At 45.6% G+C, this 18,295-nt stretch overlaps 1 protein-coding gene across 2 annotated transcripts in view; it reads left to right on the plus strand.

Annotated features, from left to right (window-relative positions):
* Nucleotides 1-17,224, plus strand: part of HSBP1L1 (heat shock factor binding protein 1 like 1) — a 19,235-nt gene extending 2,011 nt beyond the window's left edge. The window contains exons 3-6 of one of the 2 annotated variants that reach the window (XM_028480523.2): nt 10,412-11,267; nt 12,317-12,383; nt 13,364-13,458; nt 16,111-17,224. In XM_028480523.2, coding sequence (XP_028336324.1) covers nt 11,217-11,267; nt 12,317-12,383; nt 13,364-13,458; nt 16,111-16,116 — 219 coding nt within the window. In that variant the 5' untranslated portion in view covers nt 10,412-11,216 and the 3' untranslated portion in view covers nt 16,117-17,224. Of the gene's footprint in view, nt 1-10,411; nt 11,268-12,316; nt 12,384-13,363; nt 13,459-15,757; nt 16,076-16,110 lie in introns of those variants that run through there. The other variant, XM_024133981.3, reaches the window with a different exon arrangement.
* The last annotated feature ends 1,071 nt before the right edge of the window (nt 17,225-18,295 follow it).

Here is an 18,295-nt window from a genome sequence, read left to right on the forward strand (position 1 = left end):
GGCCGCTGAGCCTGCGCGTCCCGAGCCTGCGCTCCGCAACGGGAGAGGCCACGACAGGGAGAGGCCACGACAGTGAGAGGCCCGCGTACTGCAAAAAAAAAAAAAAAAAAAAAGAGATTGTCAGGCTGGATGAGGTTCAGAAATAAGCCTCTGCAAGTGACCCTGTCCCTGGGGTATGTGGTGTCCTGTGCAGCAGAAATACAGGGAAGAGGACCACGGAGGTCTGTGAGCAGATGGGTGAGAGGGGCAGCTGTCTCAGGTATGATGCTGGCCCTTCGCCCTCCCAAGGGAATTGCTTCTATGCTGTAAAAAAGATGGAGCATCAGCAAGGCCATATAGTAATGTATTCATGTATATGAGTAAGTACATGGGAAACAAGTCTGAACAGATAAAGCCTCAATTCTTAATACTTGTCTCTGATATGACTATTTTATACCTTTCTGTGTGGTTTAAATTTTTTTTAACTAATTAATTAATTAATTTTATTTTTGGCTGCGTTGGGTCTTTGTTGCTTTGCTGTGCGGGCTTTCTCTAGTTGCAGCGAGCAGGGGCTACTCTTCGTTGCGGTGCGCGGGCTTCTCATTGTGGTGGCTCCTCTTGTTGTGGAGCATGGGCTCTATGCGCACGGGCTTCAGTAGTTGTGGCATGCGGGCTCAGTAGTTGTTGCTTGTGGGCTCAGTAGTTGTGGCTCATGGGTTCAGTAGTTGTGGCTCACGGGCTCTAGGCCACGACAGTGAGAGGCCCGCGTACTGCAAAAAAAAAAAAAAAAAAAAGAGATTGTCAGGCTGGATGAGGTTCAGAAATAAGCCTCTGCAAGTGACCCTGTCCCTGGGGTATGTGGTGTCCTGTGCAGCAGAAATACAGGGAAGAGGACCACGGAGGTCTGTGAGCAGATGGGTGAGAGGGGCAGCTGTCTCAGGTATGATGCTGGCCCTTCGCCCTCCCAAGGGAATTGCTTCTATGCTGTAAAAAAGATGGAGCATCAGCAAGGCCATATAGTAATGTATTCATGTATATGAGTAAGTACATGGGAAACAAGTCTGAACAGATAAAGCCTCAATTCTTAATACTTGTCTCTGATATGACTATTTTATACCTTTCTGTGTGGTTTAAATTTTTTTTAACTAATTAATTAATTAATTTTATTTTTGGCTGCGTTGGGTCTTTGTTGCTTTGCTGTGCGGGCTTTCTCTAGTTGCAGCGAGCAGGGGCTACTCTTCGTTGCGGTGCGCGGGCTTCTCATTGTGGTGGCTCCTCTTGTTGTGGAGCATGGGCTCTATGCGCACGGGCTTCAGTAGTTGTGGCATGCGGGCTCAGTAGTTGTTGCTTGTGGGCTCAGTAGTTGTGGCTCATGGGTTCAGTAGTTGTGGCTCACGGGCTCTAGAGCACAGGCTCAGTAGTTGTGGTGCATGGGCTTAGCTGCTCCATGGCACGTGGGATCTTCCCGGACCAGGGCTCCAACCCATGTCCCCTGCGTTGGCAGAATCCCCGATTCTTAACCACTGAGCCACCAGGGAAATCCCTGGTTTAAATTTTTTACAGTGAGTATATATGATTTTTTGGGGGGAATATTTATTTTTTGGCTGCAACACAGCATGCGGCATCTTCGTTCCCCAAGCAGGGATCGAACCTGTGCCCCCTTCAGTGGAAGCTCAGAGTCCTAACCCCTGGACCAGCAGGGAAGTCCTTATATGACTTATCTAATTGAAAAAAATACATGGCTCCACTTTACCAGAAGAAAAGGCGAGTTTCTGCGTTTCTACCTCTCCCCAGAAGCGAAAGGCCACGTCCCATACTTGGGTCATGTGCCATCCAGACGTGTCCCCCGTTTGCCCTTGAGCCACGCACATGCCTCTTCTGGGATACCTGTGGGCTCCACTGCAAGGCTCTAGCTGGGACAGATGGGCTCCAGGTGTGAACCCTTACTTTCTCCTCAGCTCACAGGTGCTATTTTTGGAACTAGCCGAGAATATGGAAATGGCACCAAGAAAGGTAGGCTCTCACCGAAGTCACTGGGCCCACAAAGAAGTTGGAATGTGACCTTTGTTCACTGTGTTTGGCTAAAAATCCACTGGAAATGAATGCAAGATCTTGTAGCACAAAAACAAACAAACAAAAAGCCGTGGTTTGCAACAAGCTCTAATCGCAGCAGTTCATGACTCTGCAAAGGGGACTGACTCAGGAAGGGAAAGAACGAGGACAGAGCTGGAGGCGGCAGCAGAGGGCGTGAGGGCTGACAGCAGCAATGGAGGAGGAGTCCAGAGGCAGCATCGCCTGTGAATTCGAGGTGGCTTCGCGGAGAGAAAGGCTGCGTCATCGGGGTTCACCACTCACTCATTCAGCGAAGGGAACTCTTGCTGGGAAGAAGATGCAGAATGCAGGCTCGGTGCAGATTACTACCAGTCAGCCGAGCGCAGCAGTGCTTACGCTGAGTGGTACCCTCAGGAGCACACAGCACACACGCACGGTCCCCGTCTCCAGAAGCGCACGCTTTTGCCTGTGAACCTTCCTCTTCTTTGTTTTTAATTGAGGCAAAATTCTTGTAACAGAAAATCAGCTCTGTTAAATGAACAACTCAGTGGTATATGGTACATTCACAAGGTGGTGAGAGCACTATTTCCATCTGGTTCTGGAACATTTTCCTCCCCCAGTAAAACCTCACGCCTCTTAGGCAGTTTCTCCCCAGCCCCTGCCCCCTCCAGCCCTGGAAACCAGCAGTCTGCTCTCTGTCTGTATGCCTTTGCCTGTTCTGGACATTTCAGAAAATGGAGTCACACGATGCTGGCCTTGTGTCTGCTGCTTCTACCAGCGTCATGTTTACACCAAGGAAGCAGGGGTGCAGGATGCTCATTCCCTCCAGGGGCCCCCTGATGCTCCTTCCTGCTCAGCTGCCTGCTGGCCTGCTCTTTAAATGATGATTAACGTGCTCGAGCTCCAGAAACGTTTCAGGCGACTTAAGTTTTCTGTCATTCACATTTCCTCAAGTATCTTACCTCTTAAGACTGTGACCTGACCAGTAGCAAAAAGCACAATTTGTTATTTGAAAAGTCATACAGTAAAGGGAAAACAGACTGTACTAAACAGAATTTTAAAATACAAAGTGTGCATTAACTTGCTACCAATCACCAGAGGCTTCTTGTTCTTGAATGTTTCCTCCCTCTCTCCTTCCCTCCCTCAGTCCCCCCACCTTGCCTGAGAGTTTCCGGGGCCCTCACCCCTCGCTGTGGCTGGAACAAGCACCCCAGGCTCCCCAGAGAGCTGGACACTTTTGTCCAGCTGGACACTTTCTGTAAAGCTCATGCAAGAGTTTCCCTGAGGTCCCTCATTGACACTGTGATGTGATAGGGAATTCCCTGGCAGTCCAGTGGTTAGGACCCAGCGCTTTCACTATGGGGGGCGGGGAGGGCGGGGAGTGCGTGGGTTTGATCCCTGGTTGGGGAACAAGATCCCACAAGCCACGTGATGTGTCAGAAAAAAAACAGAAGATTGTGACGTGATAAAATTGTTTACCTGGAAAAGAAGCAACTTCATTTTTAACTCAGACTTTGGATTTTCTCTTCTTCCCAAGGCAACCGTGGGCCACGGACAGGTGCCCACTGAGAGGCTCAGAAGTACCTGTGAATGCCAACATGGGGCGGGGGGTGCCCAAGAGCCAGCCCTCAGCCCCAGAGTTTCTACCTCTGAGGAGCTGACAGCGAGACACTGATTTTCCTTAAGTGGAAAAAGCAGAGCTGATTTTATTTTCACTCGGCAAAGAAAGCTACTTCTTCATTGTGTATTTTCCTTGGGGTGGCTCTTGAGAGGAGTTGCTGGAGTGGTGGAACACCAACGCTGGCACAGATGCTGGGCTGGTCAGAGCAAGAGTTGGGGCAACCTTGGAAGTAAGTATTAAAAAGCTCTTAAAGAAGTTTATAGGTTGGAGAGGATTCCGGGATGATGGCAGAGCAAGAAGCACTGGGAATGGCCCCCACCTGGACCACAACTGCAGGGACAGAAGCCGTCTCATGTAACTAACTTGGAATCTGGAGTTGGTGAAGGCTTGCAAGTTCCAGGGGAAGCACTGGATGGTTACTGCAGTCAATCGTGGTGACTTTCAGGTCTTAGCACGTAGCACCTACCCGTCCCACCCTCAGCCACACGGCAGGAGGCCATACACGTGTTTCTGGAGCAGCTTGCAGAAGCCAGCCAGGGTGCACCAAAAGGACCTTGTCCTCCAATATCAGGAATCTGTGCTCTGATGCTGCTTCTGATGGCAGAGACGCAGCCAAAGAGGCAGGTGGCCTTTGTTGTCACACCTCCCCCCTTGTTGGAAACCCCTCCCCCACAAAGTGGATTTCAAGGGCGAGTGCCCCGTTTATCACCCTTTGTTTTCCTCTTTTCCCCCTTTACAAGCCAGACATTAAAGACTAGGGCATTGAAAAACAATTGCATATACACGAAAAAACAGAAAATGACGGCACATGCCCAAGGAAAGGCTCAGGAAAGACCTGAGCAGACATTAAGTTTCCACCTCAGGCTGATCTTCAGCTCAGACAACCTACAACAAGCAAAGAACAAAAACAATAACAAAAAGCATCAGACCTTGAGGAAGGGGGAGAATCTGATTTCCAGAGTTACCACATTATTGGATTCAAGTGTCCAATTTTCAGCAACAACAAAATAAAAATCACAAGGCACACAAAGAAACAGGAGAGTATGACCTGTTCAAAGGGAACAATTAATTAATAGAAACTGGCCCTAAAGAAGACCTGATGACAGATCTACTCGATGAAGACTTTAAAACAACTGCCTTGAAGATGCTCCAGGAACTAAAGGAACATAGAACGTTGAGAAAGCAATGTGTGAACAAAGTGGAACTATCAGTAACAAGGGAGAAAACCTAAAAGAAACCCAAAAGAAATTCTGGAGCTGAAAAGTACAATAGCTGCAATGAAAAATTCACTAGAGAAATCAAAGGCAGATTTGAGCAGGCAGAAGACAGAATCTTTCGAAAATCTATCTTATTTCAAGTTCTAAACAACTGGCAGTAGGACATTGGTCTAGGTCCAAACTTGAGAGAATGAAGACCCTTTCTGCCTTTTGGGAGGTTTAAGCCAGTTCCTCCTTTTCTGTTTTCCTAAATCTGTTCATTCCGCAGTTTTGACGGCTTGTTCACACACCGAAACCCCTGGAGGGCTTTAAAACCACAAATGCCAAGGCGTCCAGAGTGCTGACAGATGTTACACGGCTCTATCGTGCAGCCAGGTCTGAGAGCCACTGTTTTAAAATTCACAACTAGTCCAGGAAGTCCTCATGACTCAGGATAATTGCTTCTGGGAAAGGCCACTTACTGTAAATGGGGCCAGAATTGCATAATAAATAGTGCATTAAAAAATAGTTAATTATGTTGCATTAAAAATAAAAGTTAAGGGCTTCCCTGGTGGCGCAGTGGTTGAGAGTCCGCCTGCCAGTGCAGGGGACGCGGGTTCGCGCCCCGGTCCGGGAGGATCCCACGTGCCGCGGAGCGGCTGGTCCCGTGAGCCATGGCCGCTGAGCCTGCGCGTCCGGAGCCTGTGCTCCGCAACGGGAGAGGCCGCGACAGTGAGAGGCCCGCGTACCGCAAAAAATAATAATAATTTTTTTAAAAAGTTAAAACTATGAAAACATTGCAACAATTTTAGAATCAATAAAAGGAAGCAAAAAATTCTATGCTCAAATCTTTATATCCAAATCAGTACCCTGAAAGAACCCTTCTTTTCTTACAGAATTTTTTTTAATATAAACTTTATAGATTTCTCTCTTTAAATTTATTTATTTATTTTTGGCTGTGTCGGGTCTTCGTTTCTGCGCCAGGGCTTCCTCTAGTTGCGGCGAGCGGGGGCCACTCTTCATCGCGGTGCGCGGGCCTCTCACTGTCGCGGCCTCTCTTGTCGCGGAGCACAGGCTCCAGACGCGCAGGCTCAGTAGCTGTGGCTCACGGGCCTAGTTGCTCCGCGGCATGTGGGATCTTCCCAGACCAGGGCTCGAACCCATGTCCCCTGCATTAGCAGGCAGACTCTCAACCACTGCGCCACCAGGGAAGCCCCTCTTACAGAATTAAGTGAGAATTTCAAATATACACAAAAGTAGAGATTGTAGCACAGTGAATTCCATGTATCCATCACCCAGCACCAATAACTATAAAAAAGCTAAAAAACAGCACAGTCTAATCAGCAGCATTCCTCCCTTTCTTGGCAATAATGGTGCATCTTAAAATCAGCAGCGTCTTAGATTTAAGGCCTTAGAAATGAAGCCGTTTCCATGGAGTCAAAGGGGCATCTGGGCACTTCCGCTGGCATTCACGCTTCACGGGATCGAACTTCCTCTTACATTCGGTCGCCCTATAATCTCATCTATCAAAGTTAAAATTTTACTTTTCTAATTTAAAGTTTTGTTTCCTACTTAGCTGCTGCTCTTGTGGTCTGTGTCTTTGATTCCATTATGTACTTCTTACCCAGACTCTATTTTCTTCCCCAACCTATCTTTGCACCATTAAAAACATCATCTCATTTCTGCAGCTTCACAGCACACTTGAATACTCTCCTATTGTAGATTTGCAAAAGATAAAGTGCATTCGAGAATTTTTCCCCTGAAACTAGTTCCTGAAATGTAATATCCTTAACAAAATGAATTTTTGTTGAGTGATTCTCGCTTCCATATTAATGATTTTGTCCCCCACGATGCAGAACTAAGAATTTGATCCCTAATTAGGCAGCATAGGTGAAAAACCATTCAGGTGCAAGATGTAGAATGACAGATTCTATTTCTCCATTAGAGATTGGGTTCTCAGGGTTATCAGAGAATGTCTGAGTAGGTTTCCACTGGACCACAGAGATTACAGTTGAGAAAGATAGACACATACTAAAAAACACAAAGGGGTAGGGAAAGAGAGTCACAGGTTTCCTAGCTCCTGGAATTCTTAGCCTAGGGTTTGAAGCTGGGGTGATGTACTTAAAATATATGTATATTGTGGTAAAATATACATAACGTAAAATTTATCGTCTTTATTGGTTTTTATTGAAGTACAGTTGATTTGCAACATTGTGTTAGTTTCAGGTGTAATTTTAACCATTTTTAAGTGTACAGTTCTCTGGCATTAAGTACATTCATACTGTTGTGCAGCCATCACCACCATCCATCTTCAGAATTGTTCATCTTTCCAAACTGAAACTCTCACTCACTAAACACTAATGCATTATCCTCCTCTCCCCAGCCCCGGGCACCCACCATCTACTTTTTAAAAATAAATTATATATATATTATTTTATTTATCCATTCACTCATCCATCGATAGACACGGGTTGCTTCCTCCTTTTGGCTATTGTGAATGATGCTGCTATAAACATGGTGTACAAATATTTGTTCAAGTCCCTGTTTTCACTTCTTTGGGGTTTATACCCAGAAGTGGAATTGATGCATATGGTAACTGTATGTTTGATTTCTTGAGGAATTGCTGTAGCATCCTGATTCCCGCTCTCAGGAAGCCCGCCAGGCTTCAGCCTCAGGCGTTCCGAGGCTGTGCCTCCCCAAGGGTGAACCTGGGCCATCTCCACCAGATCCACCTGGGGAGACCCCTGTCATCCACCCCTACCTCCACCCACTCTGGGCGAGGGCCTGGGGCTTTGTTTCCACAGGTGAAAGCACCTCCCCAGTGGCCCGCTGTGCACATATGATGCTAGTCGCCCTAGTCAGGCTGTTCTAGAAGCTTGAACTGAAAGAACCTCAGGCCAGGCGGCGGCCACACAGAGAGGCCCCTCCAGGGAAGGGGCAGCACTCACGGCTCTTTTTAGCATCTTGCCACACAGAAAAGTGGCAAGATGGCCATGCTTTTTAAAAGTTATTGTATTTCTCCAAAGAAGACATGCAGATGGCCAAGAGACACATGCAAAGATGCTCAACATCGTTAATTATTAGAGAAATGCAAATCAAACCCACAGTGACTTATCACCTCACACTGTCTACAAATAATAAATGCTGAAGAAGGTGTGGAAAAAAGGGAACCCTCCTACACTGTTGGCGGGAATGTAAATGAGTGCAGCCACTATGATAAACAGTATGGAGTTTCCTTAAAAAAAAAACACTGAGGGCTTCCCTGGTGGCGCAGTGGTTGAGGATCTGCCTGCCGATGCAGGGGACGCGGGTTTGAGCCCTGGTCTGGGAGGATCCCACATGCCGCGGAGCAACTGGGCCCGTGAGCTACAACTGCTGAGCCTGCGCGTCTGGAGCCTGTGCTCCACAACAAGAGAGGCCGCGATAGTGAGAGGCCCGCGCACCGCGATAAAGAGTGGTCCCCGCTTGCCACAACTAGAGGAAGCCCTCGCACAGAAACGAAGACCCAACACAGCAAAAATAAATAAATAAAATTAATAAACTCCTACCCCCAACATCTTCTTTTAAAAAAAAACAAAACAAAACTGAAAGTAGATCCAGCAATCCCACTCCTGGGCATATATCCAGAAAAGATGAAAACTCTAATTTGAAAAAATACAGGCACACCCATGTTCATAACAGCACTATTTACAATAGCCAAGACATGGAAACAACTGAAGTGTCCATCAACAGATGACTGGTTTAAGACAATGTGAGATCTATATAGAGAGATATAGATATACAGAGCTATAGATACTCAGCCATAAAAAGAATGAAATAGTGCCATTTGCAGCAACATGGATGGAACTAGAGATTATTATACTAAGTGAAGTAAATCAGAGAAAGACAAATATTATATGCCATCACTTATATGTGGAATCTAAAAAATAATATAAATGAATGTACATACAAAACAGAAACAGACTCACAGACATATAATACAAACTTATGGTTACCAAAGGGGAAAGGGAAGGAGGGATAAATTAGAAGTATGGGATTAACAGATACACACCACAATATATAAAATAGATAAGCAACAAGGATTCACTGTATAACACAGGGAACTATATTCAGTATCTTGAATAACCTATAATGGAAAAGAATCTGAATATAGATCTAGATCTAGGATAGAGATAGAGATAGATATCTGCAGCCTTTTGCTGTACACCTGAAAACTAACGCGATATTGTATACTTCAACTATACTTCAATTAAAAAGTTATAATTTTAACAACCCTATTGAGATGTAATTCACATATATATGAGATACAATCCACCCATTTAAAGTATACAATTCAATGATTTTTAATATATTCACAGGGTTGTGCAACCATCACCACGATTTGACCTTAAATATTTATTTATTTATTTATTTTGGCTGAGCCAGGTCTTAGTTGTGGCATGTGGGATCTTTAGTTGCGGCACGCGGACTTCTTAGTTGCAGCCTGCGGGATCTAGTTCCCCAACCAGGGATCGAACCTGGGCCTCCTGCAGTGGAAGCGCAGAGTCTTACTCACTGGACCACCAAGGAAGTTCCCCCACAATTTGATCTTAGAATATTTTTGCCCCCAAGAAGAAACCTCTTAACTATGGCACAGTCTCTCCCCTTCCCCCTCCACTTCCTGCCTCCATGGATTTGCCAATCTGGACACGTCACATGAGTGGAATCCCACCATGTGTCCTCTTGTGATTGGCTTCTGTCACTGAGCATCATGTTCCCAAGGTTCATCCATGTTGTGTCATGTGTCAGGGCTTCATTCCTTCTTATGCCTGAATTATATTCCATCGAGAGGAGGGACCACATTTTGTTTATCCATTCATCTGCTGATGGACATTTGGGTTGTTTCTACCTTTTGACTATTGTTAATAATGCTGCTATAGACATTTGTGTACACGTTTTTGTGTGGACATATGCTGTCATTTCCCTTGGGTACATACCTAGAGGTAGAACTGAGATTCTACGGTAACTTTACGTTTAACTTTTTATGGACGTGCCAGACTAGCTGCACGACTTTACATTCCCACCAGCGTGTGACCTTCCGACTTTGCCACACCCTCGCCCACACTTGTTATTGTCTCTTTTGATTTTAGCCATCACAGTGCATGTGAAGTGGATCTTGTGGCGGTTTTGATTTGCATTCTCCTGATGACTAAGGATGTTGGGTTTCTCTGCATGCAAGGCTGTGTTTCACACACATTCAGCAGCCAGGTGTCCCCACGTAGTTACTTGGCTGGGCTCCCGGGATGTTGGCAGGACCCAGACAGACACAGCCCTGCCCCACAGAGGGGTACAGACATGTAAACAAAGCAGGTACTTGCCAAGAACAGGGTCCTGGGACATCACCCATAAAGTGCCCCATGAACCACAATCCATACAGGCCTAAAGGGCACCAGAGGGAGGGAAAGTCACAGTGAGGTCTTCCTTCCAGATCTTTGATAAAATCAGAGCAGAGATGCGAGTGTTGGCAGCCTGTTGGAGTTGGTCACAGAACATAACTATTCTTTGTTTTTTTTTAACCATGCAGCGTGCTGCTGGTGGGATGTGAATTCCCCCAACTGGGGACTGAACCTGGGCCTTCGACAGTGAGAGCTTGGAGTCCTAACCACTGGACCATCAGGGGAGTCCCAGAGCATAAATATTCTTAATCTTAAAGTTGACAGCAGACACGGCAGGGATCCAGAGAAATGGCCGCGCCTCCTGGATGGATGATCACAGGCCCCAGGACCGCGGTGCGAACTTGGGCTGTGTGGTGACTGCAGCCAGATTCCATCCCCACCCCTGCCTCCAGGATGCCCCATTAGACAGGTGACGACCTTGCAAAAACACGACCGGACACAGGGGAAGGGCGAGTGCCAGGGGCTGGCGAGGCTGGGGAGCCGGTGTCTCCTGGGTGCAGAGCTTGGTCTGGGAAGGTTAGGAAGTTGGGGGGGACGTGGTTTGCACAACTGTGTGAACGTACCTTAACGCCACCGCACTGCGCCCTGAAACACGGCGAGAATGGCAACTTGTAGGCTGTGTGTTCTTTGCCACAATGATAATGAAAAGGTCGTGCTCACTCTGGGCTCTGACGCAATGAAAACGAAGCCAACAGCGTAGCTGGGATCGGCTGGTCCGGCGAGGTCCCGCCCCGCCCGGACGGCCACCTGCGCCCCGCTACGGCCTCACCTCCGTGCCCGGCTGCTCGGCCCGGTTCGGGCGCACAGCCCGGGCCGCGCGGGTGGATCCACAGCCATCGCCGCGGGCGGCGGAGCGGAGCCGACAGAGCCACCGGCCCCGGGACCAGCCGACCCACCTGGACACCCCGCACCCCGGCCCCGGGGGACACCCCCATGGCCGCGCGGGGCCCCGAAGCCCCCAGCGGGCGCGCGCTGCGGGACGCGGTGAGTCGGACCCCGCGCGCGCCAAGCTTCGCTCCCGGGCTGGAACCCTCCCCTCCCCCCTCCCCTCCCCCCTTCCCCTCCGAGGCAGAGGCGCAGGCGGGCTCGCCCTCGCTCAGCCAACCAGCCACGGGGCCCCGGAGAGGGCGGGAGCGCCTACCTGGATGCAGTTGATGATGAAGGCGTGGCCGCGGAACACCCTCCGCACCCCCCTACCCCCCGCTCCCACCCCGCCCAACGCCGGGAGGCCCGCGGTCCTGCCTCCCTTTCGCTGAAGGAGCCGCAGCGCCGGAGTGGAGACACCCAGTGATCAGGACTGATCAGTTTGCCTCTTTAAAAAGAATTGGTTAGCTGTGCACACTCGAATCCACGTTTTCCTGACCTGACTGAAGGGAAGAGCTCCTGACAGAGGGCCTTCTTCATATGTAAAAGCAGGCTCCAGGTGGAGATCCGCCTCCATATCCTGGGCTCTGAAATGGAGATAATACACGGGTGCCAGGAGTGAACTGTGTCGTAAATGGTATGAGATTTAAATCTGTAAACTGTAAGGCGACTTACAGTACCGCCTGCTGTCAGTCACCATAGATGATGTATCCGTATGGCCTGGTAAACAGTTTCTGCAACCCCAGTTCCAGCTAATAAATACCCACAAGTGTAGGCGAGGGAAGAGGCCCACGGTGGGTGAGTCTGGTGATTGTCTCAGGCTTTCTTAAGAAGTCTTTGAGGAGCCCAAGGTTATTAAGATTTTCTCCTATGTTATCTTCTAGATGTCTGATAGTTTATTGCTTATATTTAAGTGTATGATCATTTTGAGTTAATTTTTGTGAATGGTGTGAGGTAAAGTTCAGGGCTGCTTATTTAGTGAGTTATGCATTTGGCTAGCACTGTTCCAGTGCTGTTGGTTGAATAGATCTTCTTTACCCTTTGAGCGGGAAGGCCTTAACACCTTGTCAGGAATCAACTAATTGTATATATAGATGGTTCTCTTCCACGGTGCTTAGAATGCTCTGCATCACAAGTAAATATATATTCACTTGTGGTTCATTTTTCAGGCAGAAAATCTATTTCAGGAACTTCAAGAACATTTTCAAGCTCTGACTGCAACATTAAACCTCAGAAATATCCTTTTCTATCTCATAACAAATACTGCAATGCTTTTGGACTATTGAACTGTCACGGACTATCTTGTTGTTTTCTGCTATTAGTGGATAATCGTTGACCTAAGACTTCCTGGTGTTTACGTCTGTGCCTTTACATGGCGTCCTGATGTATTAATTACTGCTCACAGGTAATTACTTCCTGCTTGACCAGCAATACGGGCATTTCATGAGGCAAGGATAAAACACAAGGACGCGCGTACAATACATACTACCCGATGGGGCTTTCCAGCAAGCTCAATAGCATTTATACTCCCGCAAACAGTCAGAACCCTGCACATGTACTGGTTAGGTCTCCAACGTAGGGTACGCTATCTGGCTCTCCTTACCTTGTTTTGTTTTGTAACTTCAGCAGCTCGCCGTTTGGTGAGCCATGGATTCAAAGAGAGTTAGGTGGAATGTTTGTTTCCAGTTTAAGAAAATCCAGAAAAGGGGACACTTGCCCTAAGACTTGCCCAAGTGAACTCACTTCACACAATTAAACTCCTGCCTTAAAATGTGCGCAAATTGTTTGCAGAGAGATCCTGTAGATGGGCTCCCACAGGGAAAAGGAGATTCTGAAACAGGATAAAATTAAACAGTAGGAAAGTTTGTTTTAAACAGAGTTAATTTTCATTGTGTTTACATACTGATTAGAGTTTGGTTAAAACATAGTTAAACATACCAGACAACCTCATATCCCCGAATCCATGTCCACGGAAAGGGAGCCAAGGTTTCAGAACTGGGCTCACAGTGCAGAGACTAAAGGCACGTACAAACCCTCAGGGATGTGATTAATGTGCACTGACTTAAGGTGTTAGTACGCGTCCGCTGCCTTTGATTCCTCATTTTAGATGCATCACAAGGCATTTTTATCAGCCCTGGTGATGCAGTTTACGTGGAGGCTTTGAGGGACCTGGGTAGGTGCCCGTATTCCATGTGCTGTTCTCCTTCACCTTGTACTGGAAGAAATGGGAGGTCGCATTGAAGACTTGCAGAAGAATGTGAACGACTTGATGGTGCAAGCTGGGATTGAAGGTTCTGCTCAAGAGCAGATGGTGAGGCCTTATTGAGGCACTAAGATGTTCACCGTGTACATATCTTCTGCTTTCATCTGAAACCTTTAAGCCCATATTTGTTCACTAAGGGAACTACTGCTTCTGCACTACATGAAAAACCTTCAGGAATAATAAAAAAAATTCACAAATGCTCTTTTCTAAGTAGAGCAGAAACACTCTTTGTCATTGTTCCTTAAAAAGGGCACATTTTAAAGGAAAACTATTATTTAAAAATTGGATTTTGTTCAAGGACTTTGCACCCTCATCCCTCAAATTAGTTTTCAGTCAAAACACAAGTCATGATGAGTGAGTGCTTGGGGATGACAACTAGTGACTTCTGTTTGAGACGTTCATGGAAGGATCTAAAGGAGACATATGTGCGTTAGGTTCTCACCCCCTTTCACGAGTGGTTCCTGAGGATCCCACCCCACGCACCAGAATGCAAATATTTCTTTTCCAGTGGAATTTTGCATTTCATCTTTTTTTTTTACTATTTTATTTTTAATTTTTAGTCTTATTTATTTATTTAAATTTTTTTTTTTTTTTTTTGCGGTACGCGGGCCTCTCACTGTCGTGGCCTCTCCCGTCGCGGAGCACAGGCTCCGGACGCGCAGGCTCAGCGGCCATGGCTCACGGGCCCAGCCGCTCCGCGGCACGTGGGATCTTCCCGGACCGGGGCACGAACCCGCATCCCCTGCATCGGCAGGCGGACTCTCAACCACTGCGCCACCAGGGAAGCCCTAGTTTTATTTTTTAATTGAAGCTTTTATTGCAGTTGACGTACAATAGTATATAAGTTATAGGTGTACAATGTAGTGAGTCACAATTTTTAAATGTTATACTCTGTTTATAGTTATTAGGAAATATTGGCTGTATTACCCATGTTGTACAATGTATCCTTGTAGCTTATTTTATACATAATAGTTTGTACCTCTTAATCCCCTACCCCTAGTTGCCTCTCCCCCTTCCCTCTCCCCGCTGGTAACCACTAATTTGTTCTCTATGTCTGTGAGTCTGCTTCTTTTTTGTTATATTCACTAGTTTGTTATATTTTTTAGGTTTCCCACATATAAGTGATATCATACAGTATTTGTCTTTCTCTGTCTGACTTATTTCACCTAGCATGATGCCCTCCAAGTCCATCCATGTTGCTGCAAATGGCAAATTTCATTCTTTTTTTATGGCTGAGAAGTATTCCATTGTGTATACACACCACATCTTCTTTATCCGTCATCTGTTGATGGACACTTGGGTTGCTTCCATATCTTGGCAATTGTAAATAATGCTGCAATGAACATTGGGGTGCATGTATCTTTTCGAATTAGTGTTTTTGTTTTTTTTCTGCACTTCATCTTGAAGATGCAGATAAATGCTTGGCTTTAGGTCTTGGCCTGAATATGTATCTGTGTGACATACCTGGAGACACAAACCTGTTGTCTTTTATGAAGATACTCAAGCATGTTTCACTGACATAGTATTCTGATTCTATGAGCACATTATAATTTTAGTTGAACAATTAGATGCTTTTGTTTTCCTTGCTTTCCCATTTCTCTGTCAATTGTTATCCCAAGTCAGCTGGCAGATCATCCGTGCTTATCCGGCTGAATCAAAGTGAGTTCACCTGTCAGTGACTTATTTATAAATTTCTACATCTGCTGTTCTGGTAGAAAAGGTAATTGGAATCTGTGTCCTGCACACACGAGCTGCAGATCTCGGGGAGGGCGCTCCAGTTCTGTCTGCAGGATGAATACTTAGCTCTACCCAGGGAGGTTACGTCAGACGGGTCCACCTGCCCTGGAGCCTTGTCCCCCCTCCACCCTCTGGGTGATGAGGACCAGGTTCTGCAGGGCACCAAGCCCAGCTCTGGGCACGCTGCCAGGAAGGGGATGGCGGCCAGCAACTTAGCTCCTTCCTGTCATCCCCCAGACTCCGGCTGCCTGTTTTAAATTTGGTCAAAACCCACCATATATTAGGCATCAAATTAAATGGATGAGTGGGTATCAAAACTTCACTTTTTTGATGCACGTACAGCCATTATTTAAAGCAGCATGAGAGAAGGTCAGATATCTAAAAGTGTGTTTAAAAGCTGATAATGCCTTTTAAATTAAAAGAAGGACCTGAGTGAGTCTAAATCTGTTTGGCTAAATCTGTGCTTGTCGGTTTTGCTGGGTCAAGGGTTCCTAACACAGTGCTGCGGATTTCAGGGCATTCGGCAAACCCCCTAAACTTGCTGTGTTCCCGCTGTGGGGCGCGGAGTCCATGACCCCCAGATGGTAGGAGCTACTGTTCTGTATTCCAGCGTATTTGGCCCGCTGCCCCGACTCGGTATGACATCTGAACACCTTTCCCGCCGTGAGGAAGCAGGCAGGCTGTTGTCTGAGGGGAACCTCTCCACACTGTTGATGCAGAGTAACGTTTTGTCACTTGAAGAGCACGCCCCTTAAGTTGTGAATCCACACAGACTCCATCCGACGAAAATGCAAATCATTTAACATTTAGGTTTTTCTATATTCCGAATTTTTCCTATACAAAACTGTTCTAGTAATTACAGGAAAGTAAGCTAATTTTATTGATAGCTTTGGATTCCAGTTTACTTAACTGTACATTAATTGATATATAAATCAATCGTTACTTTCAATTTTTTTCTTACAGACTTGAAGACAGAAGACCAGTCATTTGAAAATGTGAAAACTGTACTTTTTGAGTAATAATGTGCATAACACGAGTTCTTATTTTTCGTATTTAAGAATTCATTTTAGTAAAATAAAAGATTAAAAGAACAAAGGCAATGCAATAAGAATGTAATTAAGAAGGTGATGGGGCTTCCCTGGTGGCGCAGTGGTTGCGAGTCCGCCTGCCGATGCAGGGGGCGCGGCTTCGCGCCCCGGTCCGGGAAGATCCCACGTGCCGCGGAGCGGCTGGGCCCGTGAGCCGTGGCCGCGGAGCCTGCGCGTCCGGAGCCCGTGCTCCGCAACGGGAGAGGCCACGACAGTGAGAGGCCCGCGTACCGCAAAAAAGAAAAAGGAAAAAAAGGTGATTAACCACTTAACAAAGATGGTTGTAAAATGGCAGAGCACTTTTCAATGCATACCTAATATTTGTAAATCATGGAGGAAAAGCATGAGTTATATTAGGTCAATTTTTTTTTCCAGAATTAAGTTCTATATAGATCCTTCTTTAAAATACCACAAGCAGTTTTCTGATAGAAGTTGCCTTTTTTTTTGGCCACTGCAGCATGTGGGATCTTAGTTCCCCAACCAGGGATCGAACCCACACCCCCTGTATTGGAAGTGCAGAGTCTTAACCACTGGACCGCCAGGGAAATCCCAGAAGTTGCTTTTTTAGTAACTGCATTCCAATGCAATAGTTCCAGTCACACAGTTTTGGGGAATACTTCGTTTAATCTGCCCAGTCCAAGCAAATTCTAACAGTATGTTCTCCAAACCTAAGGAAACCAAATCCAAGGACAACCAAAGAAACAGGTGATGCAGGAGCTCCATTATTGCTTCCTGGGACACCCTCACCCACTCCAGCCCCCATAGAGGTAGTTACCAAGGAGATGCACAAAGATTGCACCTAAGTTTACTTTGTCAGTTAGAGATGCTTTCAAACAATTGTTCAATTCACCTGTCTCTGAGCCAGAGTACAAATAGAGCTATGATCACCTAAAAAGGCTCTCATTGTAAAAAATAACATTATTCCTGCATATAAAATAAATCATACTCTTTACACAAAAGTCAAAATCACTCATCATTCTACAATTTAGAATTAACCACTGTCGATACTTTTTTCTATGCAGGCACTTTTATGTAGCTGATCATCTTGTTTATAATCTAATATCCTGTTCTCATATCATAAACACTTTTCCCCAGGTGAAAGTTTCATAAACACTTTTTATGGTTACTAATATTCTATTATGTGGTTGAAATAATTTAACCATCCCTTAACTATTCCTTGGACTTTGAGGTTATTTCTCACTTCCTTGCTTTTATAAATAATGCTTTCATGAGCGTTGTTATCCACGAATTCTCTGCACATTTCACTAGGGCCAGAAGTATGGCCACAGGCCAAGCGCACTGAGCAGCACGCAGCTAAGAGAAGAAAGGAAGGGTCATTTCACACCCCCGACAGTGACGCAAACCCAACGCTTAAACCCAAAGTTTAAAATAGCATCATTTAAATTCAATATTCTTGGTGGTTTCAAATCACGATATTTCCCTTTGATTATGTGAAAAATCTCAGAGCATCTTAGCCATAATTATAATTTTAGCAGAAACTGGAGCAAATTAAAGTAAACTAAACAGATCTGAGTCTTCATCAATAATATAGAGCACAATTTAAAGTCCAGGATTTTTAAGAAATTAAATAAGTAGAAAAGAAAGCTTCTATTAGTTATTAACTAAAATAAAAACATTGGTATTGTCAAAAATATACTAACTTCTTTCTAAAGAAAGTCCCAAGCTGATCCCCTTTTATTGGCTCATTTGACTGACATCTCAATTATTCACTCAAACCACAGACATCTAGCTTTAATGAGATTATTTGGCATTTTATAATATCATAATATTTTATAATATCATACTTGTTTCTATATCTTCCTAATGTTTTTTTGGAAAGAATTGCTATTTTCCAGCACCCTGTTACATATATTTAAAAGAAATGAGAATGTTTTCATAAGGAAAAGAGGGAAAGTAACACATGGATTTACTCGTACTTAAATACTCTTATTCTAATCTAAACTGGACTAACACAAAATTTTAGTAGAAAGCAGTGTATTCATTGAATACTTAAGTAAAATGGAGTTACTTCAATATCAAATCCTGCATTCATGTGTCTG

This window comes from Physeter macrocephalus, chromosome 19 (assembly GCF_002837175.3).
Source record: "Physeter macrocephalus isolate SW-GA chromosome 19, ASM283717v5, whole genome shotgun sequence".
Classification (NCBI taxonomy): Eukaryota; Metazoa; Chordata; class Mammalia; order Artiodactyla; family Physeteridae; genus Physeter; species Physeter macrocephalus.